At 37.6% G+C, this 12,895-nt stretch overlaps 4 protein-coding genes across 4 annotated transcripts; 2 read left to right on the top strand and 2 right to left on the bottom strand.

Annotated features, from left to right (window-relative positions):
- Positions 1-123: 123 nt before the first annotated feature.
- Positions 124-2,678, bottom strand: LOC104737153 (uncharacterized). The gene is made up of 6 exons (XM_087472288.1): positions 2,269-2,678; positions 1,947-2,022; positions 877-1,851; positions 712-777; positions 424-622; positions 124-336 (listed from the first exon to the last, which is right to left on the bottom strand). Exons 2-6 carry the CDS (start codon positions 1,947-1,949, stop codon positions 272-274), a joined length of 1,308 nt encoding a protein of 435 aa, XP_087328414.1. The 5' UTR covers positions 1,950-2,022; positions 2,269-2,678; the 3' UTR covers positions 124-271.
- Positions 2,679-3,414: 736 nt separating this feature from the next.
- On the bottom strand, positions 3,415-4,192 carry LOC104737144 (zinc finger protein ZAT12). Its single transcript, XM_010457257.3, has one exon. The coding sequence runs from the start codon at positions 4,098-4,100 to the stop codon at positions 3,597-3,599; it is 504 nt and encodes a 167-aa protein (XP_010455559.1). The 5' UTR covers positions 4,101-4,192; the 3' UTR covers positions 3,415-3,596.
- A 1,928-nt stretch (positions 4,193-6,120) lies between these two features.
- On the top strand, positions 6,121-9,968 carry LOC104737137 (subtilisin-like protease SBT5.4). The gene is made up of 8 exons (XM_010457245.2): positions 6,121-6,664; positions 6,751-6,860; positions 7,310-7,407; positions 7,501-7,665; positions 7,779-7,875; positions 7,961-8,498; positions 8,571-8,665; positions 8,745-9,968. The coding sequence occupies exons 1-8, from the start codon at positions 6,554-6,556 to the stop codon at positions 9,862-9,864; spliced, it is 2,334 nt and encodes a 777-aa protein (XP_010455547.2). The 5' UTR covers positions 6,121-6,553; the 3' UTR covers positions 9,865-9,968.
- A 123-nt stretch (positions 9,969-10,091) lies between these two features.
- On the top strand, positions 10,092-12,335 carry LOC104737128 (methyl-CpG-binding domain-containing protein 7-like). The gene is made up of 6 exons (XM_010457237.3): positions 10,092-10,573; positions 10,811-10,963; positions 11,057-11,155; positions 11,338-11,532; positions 11,607-11,723; positions 11,839-12,335. The coding sequence occupies exons 1-6, from the start codon at positions 10,427-10,429 to the stop codon at positions 12,031-12,033; spliced, it is 906 nt and encodes a 301-aa protein (XP_010455539.1). The 5' UTR covers positions 10,092-10,426; the 3' UTR covers positions 12,034-12,335.
- Positions 12,336-12,895: the final 560 nt, after the last annotated feature.

Below are 12,895 nucleotides of genomic sequence, written 5' to 3'. Positions count from 1 at the left end.
TTCATATGTGTTTTGCTCCAACCATTAATCAAATGTTTCTTTGTCGATCTGTCATTGCAATCTGGAACTCAAAGCTATATACTTTCCCATTAACTTGCTCGAGCCCTCATGGTTCTTCCTTGATTCATGAATTTCTGACTCTTCCATTTAACTTTCTTAAAGCTTTTTACACAATGATGCAAAAAAAAAAAAAAAAAACGAATAGTTTTTTAAAAATAAGATCCAGCAAAATGTGTGTACAATCTTACAACTTCCCAATAATACTTTACATTCAAAAGGAACGCTCTTCTTTGCCATAGATCCGCTGAAGTTCCCTAGTCGCCGCTTGGAATGATTCTGAACCAAATCGAAAACATGACATTAGAGAAAACTTAAATGTAAGTTTCAAATACATATCCATGAAGAAGAAGAAGTGGGTTGAACCTTTCCAGATGCGAAAAGCTTTCTGGTTAATAGGAGAACCAAATACAGTCTGAATGACATCAAACAGCATACTCTCTGGAGCGTTCCTCAGTTCCTGAACTATCTGATAAATCGTCTTCCCGTTTTCAAAGTAAATATGATTGTTTGGATGCTTTGTTTTACATCCAGCGTGTCTCTCAAATGCATACGCGTTAAGCACCTTGAATGATTAGAGTCAAAGCAAAATATTATTCGGTGAGTGTTCCAGCAACATCATAAAGAAAAAAACCTTTTATGTTGTTGAGTTACCTTTGTGAAATCGCAAGTTTGACATCCGCAGAGATAACCTGATCCTTTGATGACTCCTTGAAGCTCCTGATAGTAAGATTGTTTCGATGCAATTACAAACTCAAAGGCTTCAGGAGATAGGTTAGCTTAAATAAGAACAGCTGAGCTGAAAAATTTAGGTTTTACCTCTCGCGAGAGAGAAACATACTTGACAGGAACACCATCGAGCATACCGGTTGATATCAAGCTTCTGACATTTGAAGGAAAGCTTGTGGAAGCTTCCTTCTTTGACGTCTTGGCCTCTGCTTTGTTCTTTGGAAGAGTTTCCAAACTCGGTTTAGCCACTTGTTGTTGTTGTTGTTCACTTACAACTCCACTGCTGGTCTGTGAACTCCCAGTTTCTTGACCATAAACCATATCAGATGTTCCAATAGAATCCTGAACATAAGACTGATAGTTTTCAACCCCATTGGAGCTAGATCCAACACCGTGTTCATCATCATTAATTTCACCAAATGTGATACCATGAGAGTCCTCCTCATTACCATAAGGATGACCCGCCATTGCAAAATTTATAAAGCTACTCTCGTTCTCCCGGCTACAAGGCTCAACCGAAGACGACTCAACTTTCCTTTCACTATGATGACCATCTAAAGCAACATGTGTACTCATCGTTTCCTTAACTTGCCTAACCGGAAGTTTTCTAACTCCATCACCATCAAAACAACTCCCAGCAACAGCAACCTCCACACCATTAGATATAGACAACTCAACAGATCTATTCTCCATAAAACTCTCAGCTATACTCTTACTTTGGTGGTGGCTACTACAACCTTCAGTTCTATCTCTATCACCAAACAAAAGAGGTCTTGGTGGCATTTCAGCTCCTAGAAGACGATCCATGAACTGGTTAGAGACTGATTGAAAAACAGATGAGCTTTCCCACAAAGGAAGACCTAAGTTTGATTTTCCTACTAATCCTGGATCTTGCACAACAGCTTGTTTCTTGTTTGGGAACATCTCTGAGCGAGAAGAAGAAGAATCAACAAACCAAGGATGAGGACGTTTTGAATCATCTCTTGTGGAATGATCATACACTGAATCTTCCTCACTTGTATGCTCATTGTTCTTTAAAACCCAGAAACCTTTGCTTTCATATGACTGGAAACAATACAATTTTGGTCCAAATCAGATCCTAAAACCCATAATAAAAATATGAACTTTAGGAAACATAAACCCTAAATTCAGAGGCGTACCATTTTCTTCGTCCTTTTCGATTCGATTTCAATCTCTCTCACGTCGTCAAATAGCAAGTGTGAGCTTCCCCAGAAACTTCAATTTCGAAAAATCAAACCTTTAAAACGAATTCGCAGAAGATAAAAATTTGTTTTTTTTTTTTTTTTTTTTTCGCGACCCAAAGATCAATCTTTTAAGAAATTGAAACCTATTCGCTCAGTAAACAGTGTTGAAAATTCTCAAAGTCGAGAAATTTATGAACGAATACGAGTGAGTGCCCTAAGGAGTGATGAGGTTTTTGAATGGCTGGAAAAAAAATTGGAGAAATTGAAAGATCATTACCTATTATTGATCGCCGGTAAAACTAGATCGCCGGCGAAGAAAGTAACGGAGAGCGATGTGATGATACGGTGCGCGAGAAGCACCAGAATTTTGCTTCAGCTATGCTTTGGGTTTTTTTGGTTAAAGGCATAAAAGCAATTAAGCAAAAATCGCATGATCTGATGTTACGGGTACCACGAAGCTTATCTTACGCGTTGTTGAGTGATGTCTAATCGTGACCGTTCATCTCCAACAATAGAGAGAGTTGTGGGCACCAACTTCTTTTTATAAATTTCAAAAATAATACTATTTAGAAACAGAACAATTTGAAATTATATCATCAGTATTTATTACTGATGCTTTGAATCAATTTTTTTTTTTTTTTTTTGAATTTTGATTATTGAAGAAGATCCATTTTATTTTATGCAATCAACTATATATCTAGTTGAAGCTTTCATATATATTAGGTGAGGGTGTTTTGAGTATGAAAGATGAATTTGAAGCTGATCCTATCATAGACTAAAGACAAGTAGACAACGTGGGCTTTTACTTAGATGGTAGAGGAGATAGTCTCATTCATCACGCAACTCAAACTGACTTGTGCTTAAGAGATGCATACTACTGACAAAATTGTCATGTTTGGCTTTAGGACTCCTACTTTCTTCTTTACTGGAGCATTTTGGTTTGGCAAACCGCGAGAAACTCAAGGAGCTTTGCTTCTTCCCTGCATAGGATGATCAACGTTGCTTTGACACAAGCAAAAGTAAAAGGTTGAGAGAGACCGTATAGATATGGTGGTGGTGTTAGATCACGTTGGTTATTCTACCGATCATTGAATATTTTTGTCTGATTTGTACAGATAAAGTTGATAATGGTAGGATCACAAATAACACTCTAAAAACTTACACTTCTGATGCTTCAAATTTTGTTTTTTTTTGGTTTCACTATGTCAGTTGTATAATTTGTATACTTTCCGAGTCGGTTTTGTTTAAAATGTAGATAACGTATCTATATCTCGGGTTGTTTTTATTTGAGGAGGGTAACAGCATAATAATTGATAATTAATCCCAAAAAAGAAAAATAGAATAGGATATTTTCACGTCGGCCAAAATAAAAAAAGAGAGCTCAAAGAGATATTTCTTACCAAATGGGAAATGCTAAGTAAGATATACAAAATCTCCAATGCTATAACAAGAAACAATATATTTTTACAGAAGGAAAAATATATTACAGCCCTATGAAAGTTTCCTAAATCTGCAGATGTATGTATAATCTAAAATATTAAGAAAAATTCAAAGAATGATATAGAAACAATAATATTTTTCAGAAAATTATGGAAAAAAAATCAATCAATAAACTGTTCTTCCAAGCTCCAGCTTGAGGTTCAAATTCTCCACCATCCCTAAACTGAGATCCAAGCAAGCCACTCTTTTCCCACTGCTAGATTTCTTCAACGTCGTAACCGTCGGCTCCGGCAATAAAGCGCGTGTAACCAACGCGCCGGCAGCTCCACTCTCGTTCCTGTGTCTCCTCATGTGCCCTCCCAAAGCTTGTCCCATCGGAAACTCAACTCCACATATGGGACAAGGATGAGATGTGGTTTTAACCTTCTTAACCAAACCAGACGACGACAAGGTCTCGTTGCTGTTGTTAATAGGCTTCTTGTGACTCGCACGGTGACCTCCCAAGGCTTGAAACGAATGAAACTCCTTCAAACACGTTTTACATGTGAAAACGCGTTTTAGATCTCCACCACCGTCAACGTGTTCTTGTCCAACTCTCGATAACAGCATCAAACAATTCGCTGCGGTGACATCAACCGTCGACTTAATCTCCTCCGATCTCGCAACCATTTTCTCTTCTTCTGATGATGTTTTGATAAGATGAAATAATAATATCTTTGTAAGTTATGTGTGTTTTGAGTTCTTGTAGTTGTGTTGTAACTTGTGTTTGGGAAGTATTTATAGATATCGAGTTTGTGGACTGAAGACGTGTGAAGAGATGACGAAAATAGCCTTGTGACTTGGTGGGTAAGGAAGTGGCAGCGAAGAGTGTGGTATTAACGCAATTGCGTGGAAAGATAAGGGGTAATCAAGTAAGATGCGTGTTATGTGGTCACGATTTGCGACACCGCGTAGTTTTGGAGACTAAACTACAAAATTAGAAAAAAAAATAAAAACGAAAGAGTCGTTTCGGTTGGTTGAGAATCTTCCTCGTGTTTTCTCGAAAACACTTTATTTTTTTTATTTATAATATAGAGATATTTTTATTTATTTTGGGATTACACTTACACATCAGAAAGAAAAAAAAAAAAACTAAACTCTTTTGAGTTGACGTCAACAAATAAAACTATAAACTCAACAAGTTTGATGAATCCACAACGCGCAGCGCGTGATTCTCTCAGCCGTCTTCTAGATATATTATTATACGGAATAGTTTTAAGATGATCAACGGTTTCTAGATACATACGAATCATCTGATTCTGTTTACTTAAAACTTTAGAATTATATTTTGAAATGCTTCTTCAAGTTATGTGAATGATTTCATATAAGTTATGTTTACAATTTCGTAATTTTAATATCTATTGGTATATTTATACCTACAACTTAGTTATATGATGCAATACTGTCTATTTTGAACAAGGTAAATTAGTGTGGACTTGGTTTCACTTTTATGAGTTTCAAACATATTTTAGTAAAATAAACATATGGTTTTTGGTTTTGGTTATGGTATGTCGGTTCGTTTATTTTCTTCTTTTTGGTCCACAAGAATTTCTATTTTAAATTTATTTTTAGTATTTTAATTGTTGGTCAGATATGTATTCTAGAAAGTGAACTACCTACTCTGTTGGTGTGTTTTGTTAGAAAATAAATACTAATTAGTTGTTCTTTTAAGAATGTTCTGTCAAAAACTGTCGTCAGCGATGAGCCATCTAGCAGCACAACCCCAGCGAAGGCATGACAACACCAAATACGTGAAACCTACGCGTTTGAAAAGAATCGCGTGGATCATTCAAATTTAACAACAAGATATGTACGGAAGCTTGATGGAAACGTGGGAAGCAAGTAGAGGAAGCGATATTAATAAAACATAATCAAAGAGATAGTGACTCGCGGCACTTTTTAGTGCCTTTTCCACGCGGAACCGATCTTCGTTTATAGTATAAAACTCTCTTCTAGTAGTTATAATATACCTTAAGATTCTTGTTTTCACACTCTCTCAACTACTCAATTTGTAAAGAGATTTCATAAACTCTCATTAGATAATTCAAGTCAATAATTGTTTACATAATTGGACAAGTATAATATGATGATTGTTCGGTTTATGGGATTACCAACCAAAGTATGAAATGGATAGCCATATGATCGACTTGCGTTTTGTATTGTTTTTTTATTTGACTCTCTCTATCAGTTTCCATTTTGCCTTGTACGCCAAAGAAATATATTTATTTGTACATACATACTTCTAGAGTACTGTATATACAACCAAGCAAAACAATTTTTGTTCTTTTTTCTTATTTTATTACTTGAAAAACAAAAACAAAAATAGCATCTGAGACTGAGATGAACCAAATTGCACTTCCCTTGGGGAGAATTGGCTAGAATCGTCTTTTATATTAGATGAGATTTCCACGGCGAGAATTAATGCAGAAATATATTATGAAACTCAACAAAAGCTGAAGAATTTGATTAAAATGACTAAACCAGTCATCTACCAATACATTTGATTCTCGGGATTTAATAGTAATGAAAATTTGACATGATCGGCTTGTAGTGAGGTCTGAGGTGTGGTTACCCACCTCTGGCTGTCTAGCTAATCACATGTAAATAGCCTAATAGGTTCAACCAACCTCTCTTTCAAAGGGTTACAAATGTAGGAAAAAGTTACATCTTAATTATGTTGTTTATACTAATGTTGAACTTGAATAATCAAATTATATTCGTTACGAATTTTTTCTTCTAATAAAGTACTAAAACATAAACTGAAAAACAGTAAATTCCTTTAATTTTTTTTTTATCAATGTACGTTATACTGTATAAATAAAATTGATTTGTTTACAAAGAGTGAAGAAAAAATCTTATGGGAAGTGATTCCAAAGAAATAGGGAAATAAATATGAAACGAAGATCCTCTTACCCTTTTTTTTGCTTTCTTAGTTAGATAATGACAGTGGAATGGAAGAGATAATAGAGTTATGCTGAAATCACTCAACCAACTCTAATAGTAAGTTGAGATTATTCGTGATTTCGGTCCATTTACCAAATATAGCTAGGGAGAGAGATTTGTGGGTATTTGTACATAAAAGAATGATGAGAAGATATTTGAGTACTCAATACTCTCACACAATGAGCTTCCAAAGTTTATCTCTTCTTCTCTTCGTCACTCTCCTTGCCTCTCCTGCATTTGCTCTTAAGAAGGTCCTCTCTTTCTTTCTATGTAACTCTATTAATTTGCTATCACGATCGTTATGCACTTCTTTAATTAACATTTTCTAATTGAACAGTCGTACATAGTGTACTTCGGATCTCACGCCTATCCTACTCAACTCTCTACTGTCCATCTTGATGGTGTTGCTCACTCACATCGCACTTTCCTCGCATCTTTCGTGGGAAGGTATCATTTTCATCACCTCTATGTACCTCTCTTTATGAAAATTCTAAATCAATGTTTTAAAATTTGGTTCAAAAGCTAACCGGTAAGTATTTCGGATCACCGGATCATCTGATAGGGTTTTAGGTTAGTGACACTTAATTTTTGTTTATGTATCTTTGTTATAAAAAAAAAAATCAAATTGTGTTTAGTCACCATGTCTTGAAACCAAACTCGAATATAGAGGCACAAAATCAACTGACGTACGTATAAAGAGAGAGATACATGAAAATAAGGATTTTTGGGGTACGTGCATTGGTTTTTCTCAGGGTTTTAGGCGAGGCAAGTCTATGTTTAAAAGTATAATTGTACTCGTTTACTGCATGAATTGCGAATTTACTAGCCTAACCGGCCTATTTAGTCTGAGATTTTTAGTAGTACATTCCAATAAATAACTATCTTCTCTATTGCAGCCATCAAAATGCACAAGAAGCAATCTTTTACTCATACAAGAGACATATCAATGGCTTCGCCGCAGTACTTGACGAAAATGAAGCTGCAGAAATCGCCAGTGAGATCATCAATCCCAATATTTTTTTACATGTGGTTACTCAGTTCCTTTTGGTTTCACCCTAACAAAAGTTTAAAATATTTTATAATGCAGAGCACCCTGATGTAGTCTCTGTACTCTTAAACAAAGGAAGAAAACTGCATACCACTCATTCATGGGATTTCATGCTCCTTGAGAAAAATGGTGTTGTTCACAAGTCTTCACTATGGAATAAAGCTGGATATGGAGAGAACACAATCATCGCTAACTTGGACACAGGTAATTCCCAAAAGAAGGTTTTGAATCTATTTGTTCTGTTTCATAGTTATGAATGATCATATTCAAGTCATGGACCTTTCTCAGTGTTTAAATATTTCAACTTTTTGATGAAGGTGTGTGGCCTGAATCAAAAAGCTTCAGCGATGAAGGGTATGGAGCTGTTCCAGCTAGGTGGAAAGGCAAATGCCATAAGGATGTTCCTTGTAACAGGTTCAGCTCTCATCTTTACTTAATTGTTTATAGAGATATCCAGGCAGCTAGATTGATATATTATTGATCCATAACATGTAACCAGGAAGCTCATTGGGGCAAGGTACTTCAACAAAGGTTACTTAGCCTACACAGGCCTCTCCTCCAACGCCTCCTTTGAAACCTCTCGCGATCACGATGGTCACGGTAGTCACACCCTTTCCACGGCGGCTGGTAACTTTGTTCCCGGAGCTAATGTGTTTGGCCTCGGGAACGGCACAGCCAGCGGCGGCTCTCCTAAAGCTAGAATTGCTGCTTACAAAGTGTGCTGGCCGCCTGTGAATGGCGCGGAGTGCTTTGATGCTGATATTTTGGCAGCGATTGAGGCTGCCATCGACGATGGTGTGGATGTTATCTCGGCTTCAGTGGGAGGGGACGCCGGAGATTACATGAACGATGGAATAGCCATTGGATCCTTCCTAGCCGTCAAAAATGGTGTGACGTTTGTGGCCTCTGCTGGAAATTCTGGTCCTAAGCCTGGAACTGTCTCAAACGTTGCACCATGGATTATTACAGTTGGAGCTAGCTCCATGGATCGGGAGTTTCAAGCCTTTGTTGCGCTGAACAACGGCCAAAGCTTTAAGGTTTGATATTTACTTTTTAAAACTTTTTGTTCTTTTCTTTCTTGTGGTACAAGTAACTAATTTTGAACGCAGGGAACAAGCCTCTCAAAGCCTTTGCCCGAAGATAAGATGTACAGCCTTATCAGTGCTGCAGAAGCTAAAGTAGCCAATGGAAATGCGACGGATGCGTAAGTAAAAGCTATATCCAATTTTTTTGGGAATGTTTAATGTAACTATGAACTAATTAACTAAATGTTGAATACATAGATTGCTATGCAAGAAAGGTAGCCTAGACCCGGAGAAGGTGAAAGGGAAGATCGTAGTGTGTCTTAGAGGAGGCAACGCACGAGTGGAGAAGGGACAGCAAGCGGCCGCTGCGGGGGCTGTGGGTATGATTCTATGCAACGACAAGGCAAGTGGAAACGAAATCATCTCGGACGCTCATGTTCTTCCTGCTTCTCAAATTGACTACAAGGATGGTGAAGCTGTGTTTTCGTACCTAAATTCCACGAAAGATCCCAAAGGTTACATAAAAGCACCAACTAGTGCGCTGAACATAAAGCCTGCTCCTTTCATGGCCTCTTTCTCTTCTAGAGGACCAAACTCCGTCACACCAGGGATCCTCAAGCCTGACATCACTGCACCTGGTGTCAACATTATAGCCGCCTTCACGGAAGCCACAAGCCCTACGGACTTAGACTCTGACCATCGCAGAACTCCTTACAACACGGAATCAGGGACTTCTATGTCTTGTCCTCACATCGCCGGCATTGTGGGTCTCTTGAAGACACTTCACCCTCAATGGAGTCCTGCAGCTATCCGCTCTGCTATCATGACCACTTCAAGAACCAGAGACAACAGACGAAAGCCTATGGTTGATGAATCCTTCAAGAAAGCAAATCCCTTCAGCTACGGCTCAGGCCATGTCCAACCAAATAAAGCCTCCCATCCTGGTCTTGTCTACGATCTCACCACTGGAGACTACTTGGACTTCCTCTGCGCAGTTGGCTACAACAACACCGTAGTCCAACTCTTTGCCGAGGACAAACAGTACATGTGCCGCCAAGGAGCCAATCTTCTCGACTTCAACTACCCTTCGATCACTATCCCAAACCTAACGGACACTATCACCGTAACCCGTAAACTCAAGAACGTTGGACCGCCTGCTACTTACAATGCTCATTTCCGACAGCCACTTGGAGTAAGCGTCAACGTGGAGCCCAAACAGCTCAGTTTCAACAAAACTGGAGAGGTGAAGATGTTTCAGATGACACTGCGTCCCAAGTCAGTGAAGCCTTCTGGTTCTGGCTACGTCTTTGGAGAGCTGACGTGGACTGATTCTCATCATTACGTTAGGAGTCCCATCGTCGTCCAACTTTCAAGCTAGCCTTCATCTTGTTTTCACTTTCCTTCTATCAAATCAAATTTATAAGTTTGGTTCGCCAAATTAATGTTCACCAAAAAAAATAAAAAAAAATTAATTGACTTAAACGCATTATTATACTTTAGTTAGACTTAGATGATACGATGATAGTAATAATTTACTGTTAATAGGAAACTATCAACAATATTTTTATGTTAATAGGAAACTATCAACAATATTTTTATGTTAATAGGAAACTATCAACAATATTTAATATTACCGAAAAAACCTTTTAAAAGTAGTAATCCAAAAACTTTTGATTATTTTTTTTATTTTACTTTTGAGTAATGCATCTGATAATGCACGTGATTAACTTTGCTAATTCATTAATCATCTTCTAATTACAGAGTTTGTGTAAAGAGAGATGAATTAGGATTGCCAAGTGTGCTTTTTGCGTGTCGTTACGTGAAAGCAGTGACAGAGAAATAAAAAGTGTGTGGGTGTGGCTTGGCTTGGACTTGACCAGAACTAGAACCTCACTCTCGACTCGGGGTTTTTTTTTGGGTTAAACCCGGGAAACGAAGCGATGCAGACGAGATCCTCCTCATCCTCACCCTCGCCTGACGAGAGCCAGTTGCAGATCGTGAACACTATTTCGTTTCGCGGCAAGATTTTGCCTGGTTGGACCGTCGTGAATCGGCCGCGATCTTCCCGAAGCGGCAGTACCGATACGGTAAATGTGATACGAAATTTGAGTTTTTTTTGTTTCTCTAGATTCGCAACAAGTTGAAGATTTTGAGCCTTTGTTATGTCTTTTGTGCAATTAATATGTATGAGACCAAAGTGTAATGTTTGGATCAAATTAGTGATTTTGTTGTCACAGAGCTTTAGGCTGTTGCTTTAGAGGATAGATCTTAGAGTTATCTTCTAGAAAAATCTCATCTTTCCTTGTTTTGGGTATTGTGGGCAGTACTTTATTGAGCCAGGGACTGGTAGAAAGTTTTCATCTTTAGAAGCTGTTCATAGACATTTGTCTGGAGAAGTAAGTGATAGACGCTTGACTCGAGCAGGATCCGTCTTCCAGGAAAGAACAAGGGTTTATGAACGATCCATAACCAAACAGGTCCCTTTTATCTATATTTCAAATTGCACAAGCATATATGGTTATTCTTGGATCAATTATAATTGAAATCAGTGAGAGTTATGCTTTTTGCAGGAACATCGTAACGTTGAATATGCATCCAAAGGTTTTCGATTGCCTAAAGGATGGTCTGTTGAAGAGGTTCCGAGGAAAAACTCTCATTCTATTGATAAGGTACTTGTGTAGACTAGAGACCCTATGCATATATGTTACTCAGTCACATAACTAACAAACTAGTTCAGTTGATGTTGGAGGGAGTAAACAGAGAACAGCAGAATGTGTAAAATGTATCTAGAATGATTTTGGTTGTTTTAGGGTTGAGTCTATGGCTAAACAGTTAGTATTGTTCTTTGCAGTATTATGTTGAGCGGAAAACAAGAAAGCGTTTCCGTTCTCTTGTTTCTGTTGAGAGATACTTAAAAGAATCGGGTAACCATACAGATCAGCAGCTTATGCTTGTACAGTATCGCCGCCGTTCCAAAGATTTCAGATTACCTGATGGATGGATCATTGAGGAGAAACCACGAAAAAGTTCCACTCAAATAGACAGGGTATACATCTGATGCTCTGGTAATGTTTGTTTTGTGTTCCAGATATTCAGAACCGTTAATACTGTTATTTGCAGTCTTATATTGATCCAGAAACGGGGAATAAGTTCCGTTCTATGGCAGCAGTTGAGAGATACTTGCTAGCAGTCGGTGCAGCTGACTCGGTTTCTATGGTGCAATCCAACCAGCTTGCTGTAAGTTTTCTAAGCTTACAGATAAACAAAGTTTGGTTTTAAGCTTTTACATCCTTTAGAGGTTTACACGGTTGTAATGGTGTGATGGTGGTTTCTTATATAACATATTTTTCAGCTTGCGGTGAACCGGAATGATACCAGATTTCTGAAGGAAGTTATTGACCCAAACCCACCGAAGAAAGTTAAATGGGTCCTTACTGGTCCAGGCGGAAATATGTTTACTGCGAAAGTGAGTGGATCAGACGTCTCTAGCTCAGTTAAACAGACATGGTCCGAGGCGTTTGTTTCAATGATCCAAGACCGCTCTTAACAAAAATGTGACTAGGTTTTGGTCTATTTGTGGTTGGTTTTGTCATGTTGGGTTACGTTTAACAAGCTAGTCCAGTCGGTAGTCTCATCAAGTTGTTCATACTTCAGTCTAGTTCATAACTGACCCCAATAACCGGTTTTGCTAGAATTTTCATGTTAATAGTTTGGGTAGGTATATATGTTAGTGCTCAGGTTAAGTTAGGGGACATTAAGTTCTCTGTACTCTGTAGTAAGGTGAAGCAATGGTTGAAACAATCCAAATCCTTGACATGTGTTTTCAAAAATAAATTATGTGTTCTTCTAGCTTAGAGTTTTATTTTTTCAAATTCTTCTCCTTCAATATAATCGCCAAAATTGAAAAACAAAGCTCATACAAAGATCTTTTTAGCATGTGAATCTAATAATTATATCGAGTATAATTTCGAAATTGACTGGACTTGCTCGATCCTGAGAGTACATCCATCGTTTGTTACTAGTGGTTAAAGCAAGTAGCTCTCGAGTTTGGTATCTTAGATTGAGACTTGAGAAGGTTTGTTTGATTTTTCTATGACAATACAACTATATAGTTACTATATAGTATTCCATGTGAGATATAATTACCTCCCGTTACCGGTTTTTCTCAGTGAAACTGTAGAAAAGATGTAACTGTAGATATCAAATTATAAAACTGTGAACTGTGAAGTACAATGTGTACACGCAATCACAGCTCCTTTTTACCAAAATGTGAATTCACTTCAATGAAGTCAGTCACCTACTGCAAGATCTTATCATTCTTATTATATGATTATATTATAATCTTTATTTATTACTGTAATAAGACTGAGCCTTCGATAGACTCCAATATTTCAATATGATATAGAGTG

This window comes from Camelina sativa, chromosome 2 (genome assembly GCF_030686135.1).
Source record: "Camelina sativa cultivar CO46 ecotype springtype chromosome 2, ASM3068613v1".
Taxonomy (NCBI): domain Eukaryota; kingdom Viridiplantae; phylum Streptophyta; class Magnoliopsida; order Brassicales; family Brassicaceae; genus Camelina; species Camelina sativa.
The sequence above is the reverse complement of the archived record's forward strand: the minus strand, read 5'-3'. Positions and strand labels throughout refer to the sequence as shown.

Excerpts from the sequence above, each read along its gene's own strand:
- LOC104737153 (XM_087472288.1), bottom strand. Across the intron at positions 778-876 it reads ATGTTTCTCTCTCGCGAGAG|GAGCTTCAAGGAGTCATCAA; the intron begins GTAAAACCTAAA and ends TCTTACTATCAG. Across the intron at positions 623-711 it reads AAACTTGCGATTTCACAAAG|GTGCTTAACGCGTATGCATT; the intron begins GTAACTCAACAA and ends TAATCATTCAAG.
- LOC104737144 (XM_010457257.3), bottom strand. The coding sequence starts at position 4,100 with ATGGTTGCGAGATCGGAGGAGATTAAGTCGACGGTTGATGTCACCGCA.
- LOC104737137 (XM_010457245.2), top strand. The coding sequence starts at position 6,554 with ATGATGAGAAGATATTTGAGTACTCAATACTCTCACACAATGAGCTTC. Across the intron at positions 6,861-7,309 it reads CTCGCATCTTTCGTGGGAAG|CCATCAAAATGCACAAGAAG; the intron begins GTATCATTTTCA and ends TCTCTATTGCAG. Across the intron at positions 8,499-8,570 it reads ACAACGGCCAAAGCTTTAAG|GGAACAAGCCTCTCAAAGCC; the intron begins GTTTGATATTTA and ends TTTTGAACGCAG.
- LOC104737128 (XM_010457237.3), top strand. The coding sequence starts at position 10,427 with ATGCAGACGAGATCCTCCTCATCCTCACCCTCGCCTGACGAGAGCCAG. Across the intron at positions 10,574-10,810 it reads GAAGCGGCAGTACCGATACG|TACTTTATTGAGCCAGGGAC; the intron begins GTAAATGTGATA and ends TATTGTGGGCAG. Across the intron at positions 11,156-11,337 it reads ACTCTCATTCTATTGATAAG|TATTATGTTGAGCGGAAAAC; the intron begins GTACTTGTGTAG and ends TGTTCTTTGCAG.